The following is a 16555-nucleotide window of genomic DNA, read 5'->3' as shown; positions in this document are numbered from 1 at the left end:
ATTAAGGCTTATGGCATCCAGGGCATTCTGGGACCAGTTGCTCGAAGCATGGTTAGCGCTAACCCGGGTTAAATACCATGACAACCTATAGGTTTTAATACCTCTTAACCAATGGTTAGCGCTAACTATGCTTCGAGCAACTCAGCCCTGCAGTCTAAAAATTAACAAAATGAAGCCTAAATCATTGGGGCCTTATTCAACTGTCCACCATCTTCGCAAAACACTCTCTCACTCAATCATATCTATTCCCCTATGACCTGGGTCTCCAAGGATGTTTACATGTACATGAAAGATATCATACTTACAAGTATCTTAAAATATGGATGTTATATCTTGCTTTTATACGTTTACTTACTTTGTTTCTTTAATGTAACAGATCTTCACAGTGATACTATTTGAAAATATGCCTACAGTCGAACCACATCTATCCACAAGGGTCGAACTTCCCGTTAGCTGACCCCCTTGGGACCAAAAAAAGGGTCCTTAGAGAGGTGTCCGTTTATGAGCCAGGTAAAAAATGTCGGGCCGGAGTCTAACTTAGGCTGCGGCTTAAGACAATAAGTGGGCCTCCAAATCTGTTTATAAGTGCTTTATTTTAAGTAGATAAACAGTTTTCTAGTCAGTGGGATGCAAGCCTTCTTGTTACTGTCATATCAGCAGCAGACATGGCTTAGCATCGCCTAAACTGTCATTTAATAACTGACCCGCAGTGTTTGTATGAAGCTGAAAATTTGACCAAGTGTCCGCTTACGAGAGGTGTCCGCCTACGGGAGGTTTGACTGTGTTATGAATATTCCTTCAGTCCTTGCTGGCTATTTCATGCTTTCACAGTACATGATGTGGGCTGTCACGCAACCTTTGTTTTACGATGACGATCACTGGATTGTCACATGATAACTTTCTGAGGTTGACGTAATCGTTACGCATTGTAATGCCAAAATCCAAAATGGCGGCCGAATTGAAAGGCTTTCAAGTTTCTCTATGGTTGTTGTTTTTATTTGCGCCATGCACGTACGCCGACCTTCCAGCGAAATGCACGATCACAGTTGGAAAAGATAATTACTCAATCACAAATTGGTAAGAAAATTGAACTAAGTATGCTTCTTACAGTTTCGTAAAACCAAACAAAACATCTGGTTCGAAACTTCCTCCTCGCGATCTCAGCTGAGCTGAGCTGAAAGAGAGAATAAGGTTTTCATTTCATTGGTCCCGATGGTAACGTTTTAAAATTTTTCGTGTTGGATTGAGCTAAACCTTGGCTCCAAATCGTTTTTCTCTTTCAGGAACTGGAAGGTCATTGTAGACAAGACGATATATTACATCAACGTTTGCGCGCATGTCGCACATAATGGTTGCGATAAGGACTCATCCGTGTGTTCTTCTTCACTTGATGACGCACCAGATACTCGAGAGAATCTTGGATCTTTAAGTAATAGAGTTATTAACACCACAGCTGACGCTGCAGGTTTTAGCATAGAGTATACAGGTGGGAATTGCAATGGCCATAGTAGTGGATCAAAAAGTTGGACTACCACGATCTTTATGAAATGCGGAAAGTTTCTGGTAAGTTGAATTACTCATTAGCCTTAGTGCTCCAATAAGTAGCTACCTGGGAAAGATTTCCACCCAGCGCCATACATGCCTCTTACTTAGTGAGTTTGCGGTCCATATTGTAAGTTACAGACCAATTTTTTTACTGTTGATTTATGGCCAAAGCTTGAAGTGCATGGGCCATGTTGATAAATCAACCGGAAAAAACAAGGATCCATAACTTACAGTACGGGCTGAGAAAACGAGGTTAGTAAGATATTTATTAGATCTCTGAGGTTAACTAGGTGCGCGAGAAAAGAAACTTTCAAATTTAGTGGACCATACAATGAAATACGGCCCCCGCAAAATTGACCAATCACACTGTGCACACTAATGTATCAGTCAATTCCAAGCGCGATCATCCCCCCCCCCCCCCCCCCGGGCAACCCCCGGGCATTTGACCCCTGTTCGGCTCCACATAGTGGGGCATTTGACGCGAATAGAAACCCGACCCATCGGGCATTTGACCCGTCGAAAAAATGCTGGTCAGCGATCACGTTTAAAAATGATTTGTACTCCATGTAACATGTCACAACTCCTCGTGATTTTCGACAAAATTTATGTCGATATATGCGAGCTCCAGCGTATTAAAATATTCAGAAATATGCCATTATACAAGGTTTGGAATTTTCAGAAGGACGTGAGGAAAGCTGTTTTAGCGTCAACATTCGAAAGCTGTGAAGCCTTTCTTTAGCTAATCTTTAGTAATCTAAAGCGTACTCTTAAAATTATCGCGGCGTACAATTATCGGGAGCAAGCACACTACACTAATGAAGCGTTCAGCACACAAAAGCGTTAGCCATGCACTGAGAGTCTAGTCGAATCCTTCGAAACTATAAAATCGCTAGCACAAGTACATAACGATTTTGGATGATGATGCATTGATGCGTAATTTTTGTTCGGGCTTCGGTTTTACAGTCAACCCAGGTCACGCGTGAACGGTATTTTCGAAATTTGAACGGAGTTTTGAAATTTACATGTCAGTTTTGAACATCGCCAACGAGATTTCGGAGTTCCCGCATAAATTTCCCTAGCTTATTGACAGGATAAAGCTATGCATTTTTCTTTACATTGCAAAATTGAATATTTCAAGAATAACAATTGTTTCTCAAGTATTTTGAATCTTTTTTTTCAGTTAATGCGTCTTTTTCGGAACGATTTTTAGAGAAATGTCCAACATTCCATTCACACGTCGGACATTACAAAGAGAAATTCGAATGTTCATTTCATTCTTGGAAATTCTGTTCACGCGTGACCTGGGTTGACTGTAATCCTTGCGCTGTACTTTATGAGAATATTTCGTTAATAATTCCGTCGTCAATACCAGATATTATATTAATAGAGCTATTGAAAAACAAAAAAAAAAAACAACACGATGACTTTTCAGCCCCAACCAGTGGGGCATTTGACCTAGAAATCGGCCCATATAGCGGGGAATTTGATCAGGCATTTTTAAAAAAGTCAAATGCCCGGGGGTTTGCCTGGGGGGGATGATCGCTTTTGGAATTGACCCAGACATAACTAAGGGATATAATAAGCTATTTTATTATTATAAAGCATGTATGCAGTTTCTGACTCTTAACTCTTGTCATGTCTGTTCTTTATAGGCTCAGTCAATTTCCAGTAATGTCCCTACCTTTATTGTAAGAATGTTAATTTGGGCTAAACTAAATCTCAAATCAGTCTCATTTCTTATTGTTGTCACAGCAATCATTTCTTCTGTGGATCTGAAATAAAGTATTGTTGTTGTTGTCTACCATCTCATTTTTCCCCTCCTTAGGTCAGTGCAGGCCAGAATCAAGCGAACTATGCATACTGTACATGCCAAAACGCATTATTCATCGTACTAAGTTCTCTCAGCAGACCTGTTATACGCGTATGTTTTGGTTTGCTTAATTTTGGCCTGCACTGTACATTGTATCTAGGTGATTGTGGATCATGGATTTATTGTCTTTACTAGACTGAATGGAAGTGAGAGTGCTATGACGTAAAAATCACAAAGCCGTCAAATGACCTGGGGTTGGGTACTGTCTGACCTGTTCAATGGGTAATGTGGAAAAATGCCCCATTAAGCCAAGGGAGGGGGGAATTGCTGGAATTGACTGATGCATAATTACAGTATGACAGTGGTGCATGTGTAATTAATGTACAGGACTTCATGGAAATCTTCCAGCTCATTGTACCCATTATCTCTAATGCTAGCCTCACGTACTGATGCCCTGTTGTGGTACCAAGTCTTTGTATCCCTTTGTGTGATCTACCCTTAAAAAATCTGGTTATAGGGACTAAAATTTGCTCCATTCAATACATGCATGTCAGGGCTGCAAATAACTAACGGGCAGGCGCCGGTCACGTTGTCCGGTCAAACATGTTTTTGCTCGGACACTACCCGTTTTTGGCCGGTCAAATTTTAACAGTCGTAACTCTTGCGATAGTGAACCCAGATTGCATAGTAATCCATTTATAACTAAAAAACAACTGAATCCAAGTCGGTTTGGCAATAAAATTACAAGTTAATAGTTTTACTACTCTTTACTGGAGAAGCAGCCTCATATTCAGTATGTGGAACGGTTACGCAAGATACAATCGCAATTGTCCGTTTTACTTTTACTGATCTGGCAAAATCACTTATAATTAAACATTACACTTTGGCAATCGCCACATCATTTCTACAACTGAACTTTAAGTAAAATGTGCAGAATATATGAAAGCTGAAGGGTTCAATCGATCTCTTAATTAATTTGAAAAAAGAAGCTAACTGAAATGTAAACATAAACAAGAAACACTTAACTTTAATTCATATTGTCTTGGGGTTTCGAAATTCGCAGCACTGTATGTAATTGTATTAAATGCATGGCGTCTTATTCAAAGTACAATTGTTGCGCTCGCTGACTTTCTTCCATTTAGAATCCCTTTAAGACAACCTTATTCTTCCACTTTTTTTTGTTATACGCTCCATTTTTGAGTTGCATCAAGTGATGAAATCACCAGAAAGTTTAGTAACCAAGCATGTTTTGTAGGGTGTGCCGGAGTAACGTATAGTTTGTTCGCTTTTCTCACTTTGCAGCAAATGTTACATGGAGTATTCTCGGTGAAGCGAGATTATTCTTCGTGAGGGTGCTTTCCGATCATTCAGTCAATCAAACAATCAATCACTTTATTTAAGAGTCAATCATGGTATCTAGCCAAAGGTAAAACCCTATACTAAATTGGAATACTTAAAGTAAAATAAAATAACGCCGGGAAGGCACGATGATTTGCGGTTGCGACAGGACTTGATGACACCGTAGAAATTTGCGACTACCACGAATTTCTCAACCACTAATTTGTCTGGTTTCATATTCGTTTTTTTTTTCTTTCTTTCGGAAACACGAATGTTGTCCCTCGTGATTATCAAATAGAAAATTTCTCTGAACGAGTCGGTAAAGGGCCGGACAAGATGTCCGGCAATCCAAGGATTTGTCCGGTCAATACCCGATTTTGACCGGACATTGTCCGTTGACCGGCCGTTATTTGCAGCCCTGCATGTCCCTGTGATTCGTGGTCATTTTAATGAATGGTCTCCACATATGCACTGTGGAACAGGTCCCTGTCACTGACTATTTGTCAAATGAATATAAACCAGTCACGTACATGCTGTACAAACAGGATTAATACTGAAACAAATCCCCTTGTGCTTAAATTAATTAAAAGATTTATCTTTAAGACACAGCTTTGTAAGAAGTCCCTGGAATCCATCCCTGAAACCCATCCAACTCAGGCCACATTTGCCTCAGCCATAGTGAGTTTGTTCAGGTGTAAGATATTCACGGCCCTGCAAATGACACAGCTTTGGTGTGGAAACCTTTTTTTTCCCTAAAATATGTTTCTCCATTTGATCACACGTAGGAACAGAAAACGTCTCTGATTCTTTTCAGAAACATATTGTTTTATTTCTGTTTTTTTTTTCTTGCACACAAAGCAACAGACACACAATTAGGATTGCCTTCTTTGAACGTGATAAAATAATGTATGATGACAGTGTTTAGCTCAGGCATAAGCTTGGCTAAATAGCTACGTCTTGAGGCCCTACATGTACAATTGTACAGTGTACATGTGAAAATCTGGATAAATCATATGTGAGACTGGCAAACTATTCCAAAGCATTGAACTCTACCTCACCTGTTTTGTTTATTTTAGGGGTCACCTCAATTTGTGGATGAGTCAATTAGTGCTCAAAAGTGTGTGGCAGTGTTTGAGTTTGTAACAAATGAGGTTTGCAAGCTCAAAAAGCCGTTAGATCCTGAGATGCCTTGTTCACTGTATGGAGATGATCACCAGCTAAGGGATCTTACACCCTTGATAAAACTAAAAGGTAAAAAATATAACAAAACAATGTTTTTCACTGTTTTTTTGCAACCACCATGCCAAAATTGCAGAGTTGCTTTCGATCTCAAGGACAATTTACGAAATTATACGTGGTTACATGTTATTTAGGCTAAGTTAAACTCGAGACTGGGTGGCCAGCAGTTTCTGTTCAAATTATTTGGGGTGGCCGCATAACTTTGCAGGGGCTGTCGGGAATTTACAGCTCCCCTGTTGAGGTCAGGTCATTTCGTTCGTATTGCTTCATGTTGCACACGCATGCAAAGTTGCTGCTTCCTTACCCTACCCGCCCTTTTTGGCATGTATACATAAATATGCTAGTTTTCCACTGATTTTCAGTGTGACAGTGCCTGGGTGGATGCCACTCACATGGTTGTCATGGTTACCTGCCTCACTTGAATGCAGTTCCTGGTTCCACCAACCTTCCAAGCTTCTCCCACACGTTCATCTATTGTTGATAAGTTTAATATGTGATGTAATTTTGTTATATGTAAAACATCACAAGTTTGCACCAAAATAAGATGCAGATACACTCACTTTTATAAACTGTACTTCTGATAGCAAACAATCCTCAACTTGTTAAGTTGGGAGTCAATTGCTCCTAATTTTCCCTGGAAGGAATGAAAGAAAGGATTGCAAGTGGGTTGATACAAATGTCAATGTTGAAACATACGTAATTTATTTCTTTTGAATCTGTACACAATCAAAATTACCAGAATTTCAAAAATTATTTATTGATATCGATGTAGTGAACTAATAAAGTGTTGTGAAGGACTGGGCCGAGCTTTCGACAGGAACAGACGCTGTTTTCTGTGCTCTGCGACTTATCCTTCGAATGGCGTAGAAAGAGGGCTCCTTTCGTTTAGACACAATGTCAAATAAAGAGGGGAACGCCGCGGAAATAGGTCAAGATAGTCGTAAAAGAAAAAGGACAACGCAAGGCTCTCAGACAGATGACGAACTTTTGACGGCAGGCGAAACGAATCCGTCCATGGCGGCGACGCTAACAGAAATCAATCGTAAACTCGATATTGCTCTAGCTGGAATAAAGGAAATCGAAGAGCTCAAGGAAAAACAGCGTATTTTGGAGAAAGAAAACTCCGATTTGAGAGAAAGCTTAGAGTTTGCTCATAAGTCCATAGTGACCTTGACTGAGAAAGCCGACGCTCAACAGAAGACGCTATCAACGCTCACCGAAAGTGTGAATAAATTAACACAAGCTGTTGATGTGGAAAAGGAACGTGCTGTGAAGCTCGAAAGCCATAGCAGACGGAATAATCTTATTTTCTACAATATCCCCGAAGAGTGACAAGAATCCAGTTCCACGACAGAAACTCTGCTATACACCTTCCTAGAAAGAAACCTCAATATGGAGGAAGAAATTGATGAAATACCGATCGAACGGGCACATCGCCTTGGCAAGGTCAGGCAAGACAAGAAACCTCGCCCAATCATTGCAAAGTTCAGCTTTCACAAAGATAAGGAGCGCATACTATCGAATGCCCGTACACTAGCAGGCACAAATTATGGCATTTCACAGGATTTTCCGAGAGAGATCGTTGAAATACGGAAGGGTTTAATCAAGGCAATGAAAGAAGCAAAGAAGGAGGGTCATGATACAAAACTGGTTTACGACAAACTGTACATAAATGGTAAAAGATACAGACCGCAACCGTGAACAGAGTATCAAGTGTCTTTACAGGAGCCTTTAAGCCGGACCCAACTTAAGTATACTTTTTATGTTTTCTGTAATTAATGTAACTATTTGTTTAAACTCGTCTTTATTTCACTGTATGTCTTGTATATGGCCAAGTTTTGCAAAAGGATTAACAACCCTACGAATGACGTATGCAAATATCGGAATACCTACAATAGTTTTTTTTTCCTTTACTTCTTTATAGATGGCTAAAATAACTTTATCTTCGCTTAATGTCCGAGGCTTAGCTAATGATGAAAAAAGGAGAGAATTATTTTATTGGCTTAAAAAGAAAAATTTTTCTATTTATATGTTACAAGAAGTTCATTGTACGGAAAAGTCTTCTGAGAATTGGGCAGCTGAATGGGGCTATTCAGCTTTATTCAGTGGTCTGATGAGCAACAAATTAGGTGTCGCTATTCTTTTTAATAACAACTTTTCCTTCAAAATCTTGAGGCAGCTCTGTGATAAAGAGGGCAGATACATTATTGTTGATTTGGAAGTTGGTGAGCTGACCTTGACAATCTGCACTATTTACGCTCCGAATACAGATGATCCAGTTTTCTTTAAAACAGTGAGCGAACAAATGTTAATTGAATATCTTAATCAAGTTAGATGTAATTTAAAAGTAGAAAAACATGTTTCTATTGTTACAGGAACACAAAACGCTTTCCAGCAAAAGTGGCACCAAATACTTCAGTCATTATAACTCCTTAATCTTTCCTTAAAATAGACAACAACCCATAAAATAGACGATTATACTTGAATATTTTGAAGGTTCTCCTTTAACAAAAAAAAAAAAATAAATAAATAATAATAATAATAATAATAATAATAATAATAATAATAATAATAATTAACCCTTTATTTCTTGGCCCTTTAGTTTCTTTTTCCTTGATGTTCCACTTTTGGTGTAATTTTTTTTTCTTACTCTTATTAAGTAATAACGTATCTGTTAGTGCTGTTTCTCTTAGTTTTGTCTTTATTAGTAGTGTAACGTTTAGTAGAACCGTTTTGTAAAAGGTACATGTAAACCGTCAGACATTACCTAAAGTACTGTAATTCTTTGTAATTAATCTAACTAAATAGCTTCTAACATAGTCTTCTATTGGCATGTCAATATTGTACTGTATTGTAAGTATTGTAAATGTAAGGAAAGTATTGTATAATAAAATAATTAAAAAAAAAAAAAAAAAAAAAAAGTGTTGTGACTAGAGCAAAATATTGCTCAGTTAAAGAAATATTAAATGAGATTTGGTTACAGTAAATACCTAACTGTACCGTTTTTGTACAATTTTGGTTCATTCACATCCAACTCATTCCAGTCAAAACTGTGCTGATGCAGGTTCAGTTTAAAATCATGTATTCTACATGTAAAGATCCTGAAATAAAAGGAAAAAAAATCCAAAAGTTTGAGGGGTGGTAAATCAAGTCTTATATAGCAGGGGGGGGGGGGGGGGCATGATTTTATACCTTCAAGTTATAGATCTTTCAAAGATCTTTTGGTTGTGCAAATTTCACACAAATTGACCAAATACTGAGCTCATAATTGCGTCTTGTGCCATATGGCACTCTTGGTCGGGAAAGGGTTAAAGATCATAGATACTGTTACACAACGTGGTTACAATATAATGTGCGCCAATGATTAGGGCAGAAACTTCGAACGAGCATCCACGTTTATTCAACAGAGAATCAAAATGCAAAACTAACACACTCGCGAAGCGAACAGGTAACCAAGGTAACAATAGAGATATGCGAACTATGGTGTGAACTAAAGCGTGAACTATGCACAACAATAAAACTATGCGAGTAATGGCGTGACTTCTTCTTCCTCTCGCTTACAAATGAAGGAAAAAAAGGAACAACAAAGCAAAGCGAAGCTAAACTACAGGAAAAATGACAGTCGTGCAATGGGTAAAATTCTCAGCGCACTGGCGAAGTAGCACAGCTTAAGGAGACAAACATAAACGAAAGTTAATTACGCAGTTCACAACTAAGTTACATAGTCACTAAGATAAGCGGGGCGGCGAGTTGAACGGCTGGACCTGCGTGGACCGGAACTAGCAGAGGAGGAGGTTTGTTCGGAGACTGGAACACTAAAATCGTCTGACAGGGGTGGAGTAAGAGAGTCTCTTCGATCTGCAAGAGGACCAGCCGTAGCGAAGTGGGGAGCGTTTCCCTCCGGAGCTGGAGAAAGCTCGGAATCTGAACAAGTGTCAGCTGCTTGAGGATCTGGAGGTGTAGCGAGCTCGACAGGAACCACAGGGACAAACGGGCTAGGAGGGGGCGGAGGAACAGGAACAGGATTGGTTTCCTCATTAAAGCATTCATCACTACGAGGTTCCACGGCGACATCTTCACAATAGGGATCGGCGTTGTAACGACGGGAGAGGTTGAACGAGGGGTCAACGTGCTCAGGAACGCGATAACACTCAGACCGTTTGACGCGATAAGAGGTAGAACGCAACTGAGAACCGGTAAACTTCCGCACATTACACCACAGGCCCTCAACAGAAACCACGAGATATCGATCACGAGCACGATTCTTGGAGCCGTCAGAGGTAATGTAAACGAGATTGCCTACTTCAACAGACGGTGAAGTGGGAGGACTGCGCCCAGGAGCCTTGGATCTCTCGCTAACTGGGTGGTTTCTGAGGCGTGAGGAGTGCTGCTCTCTGAGAAGCTGGAGATCCGTTACAGGAATCTGCCGGTTAGTGAACTGGTCGCGCTGAAGCCACATCTCTCGGGCAGACAATCCTCTGTTGCGGATATGGGTATTGAGATTAGCGGTCGCCACAGCCAAGGAAAGGGGGGAGATTGGGCCACCCCCTGGACAAATACGTAGAAGTTCGTCCCCAAGTTCGGCAATGCACTTTTCAGCCACAGGGTTCTTATTAGGGTTCTTGATACGCCCGACCTCCAACGCAAGACCATATTGCCGAAGAGTTTCATCGCTTGACAATGCGGAAAAGCCAGGAGCGGGATCTACTCTTACGACGGAAGGGGGACCAGCCAGGGGACGCAGCTCAAGGCATAAGCGGAGAAGACCGTTACGAATTGATTCGCGCCGCTCATCATCCAATAAACAGGTGGCTGTGAAGGAGGTTGTAGTCTCGCGGGCGACAAGTATCAACTGACGGTAGCGCTTTATGATGTCTGCGGCGAAGGATATACCAACACCGTCAGGAGGATCAGAGGTAGACTGCTCAACGAGGCTGGAGGGAACCTTTTTCAGGGAAGAGCACAGGTGGCAACACTGGGAGCACCAGTCCAGGGCTTTGTCAAGGTCCAATGCGAAGAAGTAACGCTGAGTAACCAGCTTCATCTGGTGGCGCGAAGGATGGTCCAGTTTCACATGTAAGGCGGTGAGAAAGCCATCTATGACAGAGCGAGGGATGACTATACACTCTCTTGGCGGAGAAAAAGGTTCATCTCGTCTAACAACAAGGAGACCGTCACGAGAAATGGAGACTGAGTTCAGGTAACGCTTGACGTCCTTGATGTTTGTCAATTTCTTTGAGGGACGAGTACCTTGCTTAAGATGAGAGTGAACTCGTCTGAGATCCGGACACTCTAATTGAGTTTGAAGCCAGGCGGCACGACTTGTAAAGGGCAGAGAGGCCTGTCCGGACAGTACGTCTTGAACAGAAATAGGGCGAACAGCCAAGTCCTCAGCTTCTGAGACGAATGAACAAATCTGGCAACGGGGGACATCACAGGCAGGGGCGTTTCGACTGGCGAAATCAGAAGGGAGGTTCGCAGAGCCAGCTAAGTGGAGCAGTGAGACTTGGTAACGACTAACTGCTGATAAGAAAGACGTCACACGAGGGCTGGAAGAAAACTGACCCCGGCATAACTTATCGAAGGCTTGTACACAAGGCTTGCTGTCAGTTAGGACATAAGACTTCGGCTTGGCTTGGATTGTGTAAGGAGCAAAATGCTTGACAGCGGCAGCAACAGACAGAGCCTCTATTTCACAGGGCAACCAGGAGGCTTGATGTCTTTTGAACTTAGCACTGAAGAAGCCGGCGAGATGCAGTTTCTGGTTGCGAGGAACATAGAGGGTGGCGCCAAGTCCACTCATCTTGACGGAACCGTCGGTTACGATCCATAGCTGATCCTCAGGCTTTGGCAGGGTGATGGATTTGTTGGAAGTAAGCACCTCTTGGCAAGAGCGGAAACATACAAGGGGCTCATCAGACCAGGTCACTGTGTCCTGAGATTGGCGGCCAGCCGCAAGAGACTCAAGAGGAGTGAGGTACTTAGCGCAGCCACTCAAGACTCGTCCAAGCATTTTATAGGAACCAACAAAGGAGCGGAGACCGCGAACATTCTTGGGAGGCTCACACGATGCTAGAGCAGCTACACGATGAGGTGAAGCACGGATAGAGCCTTGGCACCATATCCAACCGAGAATGGTGGTGGAGGCAGGACAAATGACGGTCTTTTCGGGGGAAAGGCACAGATTACAGCGGTCTAAAGCGGAAAGGACCTTCCGCCAGTTCATGAGGAGCTCTTGAGGAGTATCCCCGCCGCAGTAAAGGTCATCGGCTATCTTAGCAACGCACCCTTCTTGTAGGAGGTCGCCAAGGACACGGCACATCAACTCTTCTAAGGCTGTCTCGGAACCAGGGATACCCATGGCACAATGTGTGTAGACGCAGACCCCTTTAAAAGGGGTAACTACGCCGCAATACTTCATTGAATCCTTTGAAAGAGGAATTTGATAAAAAGCCTTGGATAGATCGGAGACCACGATGTACTTCCAGCGGGCAATCTTTAGAAGGGTGGAATCTACGTCCGGCATTAGCGAAGGTTGAGGTTTGCTGTAACGGCCTACATCGGTAAAGGCTGTGACCAGGCGAAAGCCACCATTTTTCTTTTTCACCAGGAAAGAAGGGTTGAGGTACTCGACAACAACCTTCAGGTCTTCGGGGCGGCGGAAGACACCTTGAGCCTCTAGTTCATCGAACTTGCTCTGGAGCAGATCAAGTTGATCGGGCGAGTACTGTGGAACGCGGCCTTTGCGCTGGGGAGGCTCTACAGGACCCATGTTCACAATTCCTTCGATGGGACCAGCTGTTCCATTATAACCAGGGATGCGAGGATCGAAGACAATTTGAAATTCCTTCAGAAGAGAGTTGAAAGAAGCTTTCTGAGAGGAGGACAATAAACCATCAGGATCTACTGACACTGACTCGGCAGGCGTAAGGAGAGGTGCTGATAGCATACTCGGTGCCGGGTAAGTTTCGACCGGAGAAGGATCTGAAGCAGGATCAGGAACGGTTAGGCGCGCTTGGCAGAAATGATCGTTCTTACGAATCAGTAAGGGCTCATCAGTGTCATTGAGAAGTCTCAGTTTACCCCCGACAGCTTGGACGATGATGGGTTGTGGCCATGCGTGTGTAGGTTTACAGTGATTAGATGAGACTGAGTCAGTACGAGGCTCGATGGCGAGTGGAGAATCTTTAAGAAACTCAGAAGGGGCGTCGACTTCAAGAAACTCACCGGGCCAGACAGTAGTGTTGGCGCAAGGAGCACGTAGAAGGTGACAGGCTCTAACAGCGTGATGGGCTTGAGAGATGTGAGAAGAATCATAAGATGCTACATCACACCCAGCAATAATGATCTCATATTTGGCAGGGCGAACAGCTATGTCATTTGAAGTCATGAAGGGAGTCCCAGCTAGTATATCCACGTCTAAGTCCTCTACAACGAGGGCCTCCAGCATAAAGGATCTGCCACGGCGAACCAGCTGGAGACGGGTCTCACCAACCACGGACAACGGAGTACGACCATCAGCTTGTAGGGCGGTCTGGGTGCTTTTAGTGACCTTTGCACCGATGTGTTTGGCTAGAGAAGCCCTCATCATGTTCGTTTCAGCGCCAGTATCAATAGTTAAACGTAAAGGATGGTGACGAAAAAAGGCGTGAAGAAACGGAGACTGGGATATATTAACACGTCTGGAAACAGTTGACTCCATTGTAGGAAGGACACCAGGGCCACAATTCTGCATCACGGGTGTGTCTAGGGGAACTGGAGACTCCACTGGGTCGGAATTCTGATAACAATCACAACTGTTTATATCGACGTCAAGGCCAGCCACTTGTCGAATTCTAGACATGAAAAGGCGGTCAGACTCAGGCAAGAACTTGCAATTACTCAAGAAGTGAGAGTGTAAATCGGGGCGTCCAGCCTGTTGGCACAGAGGGCACACCTTCAATGGTCGCGGTTTGGGAGGGCCTCTGCGACGGGTAAAAGCAAACAATGCGCGATGTTCCGTTTGAGAAGCAGAGCGGAGGATTTTAAATTCATCGCTGGTGTGAAGCTCGTCGAGAAGTGAATCAAGTGCTTGGGAAATTTCCGGTTTCACGGAAGCGAGAGTTCTGCAACGTAACTCAGTACCATAGCGCTGTTTGACAAGCCGAGGTAGGTTTGGATGTAGCAAACGAAGCCAAGTTAACACGATAAAATTTTCTAGAGAAGGCGAAAGTTCCTCGTCGGCCACAGGAGCCTCACCGTGATGAGTAATACCGCTAGAAGTTGTGAGAAGATTATCCTCAACGAAGGCCATCAAGCTTTGGAACAAATCCACTGGACGTTGCTCAGGTTTCAGAGAAATATACGCGAGATCTAAGAACCGTGAACCAGTGGACTGAAGGCCATAATGCTGTCGGATCGCTTGCCAAACGCCGTTTATAGAAGTTGAGTTCTTAACGATGGAATTCCTAGAAATAATTGGAGAGTAGTTCGCTATTTGGCCAAGCATCATTTCCAGATGTGTCACCTTCTGAGCTGCAGTTCTTCTTCGGGCCGCAGGAACAGATTCAGGATCATTCGAGAAACCGCGAAGAGGCGAAGCATTCGTTTTCTTACCCCAGGACGAACCATCGGTAAGAAAATCTGCAAAATTAGGATCGAGGGACAAAATATACTTTAGGTTGTTCTCCCAAGCCTCAATTGAAGTAATTGTTTCGTTCGAGGTTAGCGACCACTGTTTCGGCGCTCTATGGGAAGTCATCTTGAAGAGTTAAACTCACGAAATTCAGACACAATCGATCGAAGGGGCGAAAAGAACACTTTGACGTCTTTTGTGGGTCCGTTGAACCGAAACGCTGCCACCACGCCAATGATTAGGGCAGAAACTTCGAACGAGCGTCCACGTTTATTCAACAGAGAATCAAAATGCAAAGCTAACACACTCGCGAAGCGAACAGGTAACCAAGGTAACAATAGAGTTATGCGAACTATGGTGTGAACTAAAGCGTGAACTATGCACAACAATAAAACTATGCGAGTAATGGCGGTGGTTGCATGGGTGTACCCAAACAGCTTGCTTAAATTGACTATTTCTTAATTTAATATTTGCTTTAAGGGAGCTGTTGTGTGGAATAATATTAAAGAATCCTGAAAGAGCCTTAGTCTCTACAATTCCAAGCATTCCTCAAAAAAGGCTATTACCACTTCATATTAAATCTTTCAACATTTCCTCTTTATTTTTCATCATCATTATTTCTACATTATGTACTTAGAAAGTCTGTTGTGTGTGCATTATTTTTATTTTTGTACTTGTGCCTCCCTGTTTCAACTACTTTTGACATTTATACATACAGTAGTTATTGTTTTGCCTCCTAGCTAGATCACCTTATTAGTTGTTTTCTAGGTGGCATTATACCTTGCATAAGCAGTGTATACTTTTATTTCTTCTGTATTCCAGTGTGGAATTAAAATAAAATTATTTGTTGTTGTTGTTAAAAACTACAGCTGCACTCTCCTATCTTGTGAGGATAATCTGCTTCTACCATGTTGTTGCATACAGTTGAAACTCCCGTAAGTGGAGACCCTCAGGACCAGAAAAAGTGTCCGCTTCAGGAAGGCTAAAAATGTAGTGTTTGCTTGTAGCTGAGAGCATGACCATGTGTCTCCTTACCGGAAGTGTCCATTAGCAGAGGTTCAACTGTATTCTCATCACTGTCCTCTATACAATCATTTCTTGTGGTACTTGTTTGGAGAATTTGTTTGAAACATCAAGAGATTTTATTTTTGGTGATAAGTTCCTTCATTCTGTGACCTACATGTTTGATGACATACATGTAGTAATGCATTGTAAGGTGAAGTTACATTTACATGCTGCCAGTTGGTATTTGGGCTCAAAGGGTTTATGTTATCTGATGAGAATTGCCCCACTATAGAATACACCCACATACAGTGTACATGTAATAACTGGTCTTTCAAATATTCGTGTAATCATTTTGTGAATTGCCTGATCTGTCCAGCCTTTTCTGGTGAATGGAAAGTTCCCTAGTAAGTTAATTTACATATGTAAATATGCAGTACAGGGCATGGATAGATCAAGCTGTCCGAACGGCTCACAGTTTTTTTGAAACAGATAGCTTGAATGGTTCAAATGACATGAATGGCTTATGAATGGCTATCCGTTTAAAAAAGGCATACCATATTGGTAAGGAACATTTTCGCGTGAGAGGTCACATTTTACTCTATCCTTCACTTCCAATTAATAATAATTACCTTTATTGTTTTGTTGCAGGTGGCTACGAAGTTGCTACTTCAATAAAAAACTTTGACTTTCACATCAACGTTTGCAGAGGAATAACCAGCGTCCCTGGTGGCCGCACACAAGGTTGCCCAACAAACAGTGCAATGTGTAGAGTTGACAAGAACCTTCAAACCTCAGAAGATATTGGGAATATCAACTTTGCTAGCAACCTATATTTCTCTTCAGCTAATGACATAATCCTTGTATATAATACAACCAAGAAGGTCCAAGGATGCAGGGAAAATCCGGTGACTACCATAACATTCAAGTGTCCCAGAGAATCGGTAAGCCATTGGACAGGAGCAGTATGAAAGATGTCTGAACATGTAATTTTGAGAGTGTAATGT

General features: G+C 42.3%; 2 protein-coding genes across 3 annotated transcripts in view; one reads left to right on the top strand and one right to left on the bottom strand.

Annotated features, from left to right (window-relative positions):
- Positions 1 to 917: 917 nt before the first annotated feature.
- LOC146453841 (cation-independent mannose-6-phosphate receptor-like) overlaps positions 918 to 16555 on the top strand; it is a 72755-nt gene continuing 57117 nt past the window's right edge. For both annotated transcript variants that reach the window (XM_085096148.1, XM_085096147.1), the window contains exons 1-4: positions 918 to 1077; positions 1284 to 1563; positions 5770 to 5944; positions 16200 to 16492. In XM_085096148.1, coding sequence (XP_084952274.1) covers positions 932 to 1077; positions 1284 to 1563; positions 5770 to 5944; positions 16200 to 16492 — 894 coding nt within the window. In that variant the 5' untranslated portion in view covers positions 918 to 931. The remainder of the gene's footprint in view (positions 1078 to 1283; positions 1564 to 5769; positions 5945 to 16199; positions 16493 to 16555) is intronic.
- LOC146453842 (uncharacterized) lies at positions 9285 to 14860 on the bottom strand. The gene has a single exon (XM_085096117.1). The coding sequence runs from the start codon at positions 14670 to 14672 to the stop codon at positions 9645 to 9647; it is 5028 nt and encodes a 1675-aa protein (XP_084952243.1). The 5' UTR covers positions 14673 to 14860; the 3' UTR covers positions 9285 to 9644.

The sequence above is a fragment of the Pavona decussata genome, unplaced genomic scaffold, assembly GCF_977016875.1.
Source record: "Pavona decussata unplaced genomic scaffold, jaPavDecu1.1 SCAFFOLD_322, whole genome shotgun sequence".
Taxonomy (NCBI): Eukaryota; Metazoa; Cnidaria; class Anthozoa; order Scleractinia; family Agariciidae; genus Pavona; species Pavona decussata.
This window is presented reverse-complemented; position numbering and strand designations above follow the sequence as displayed.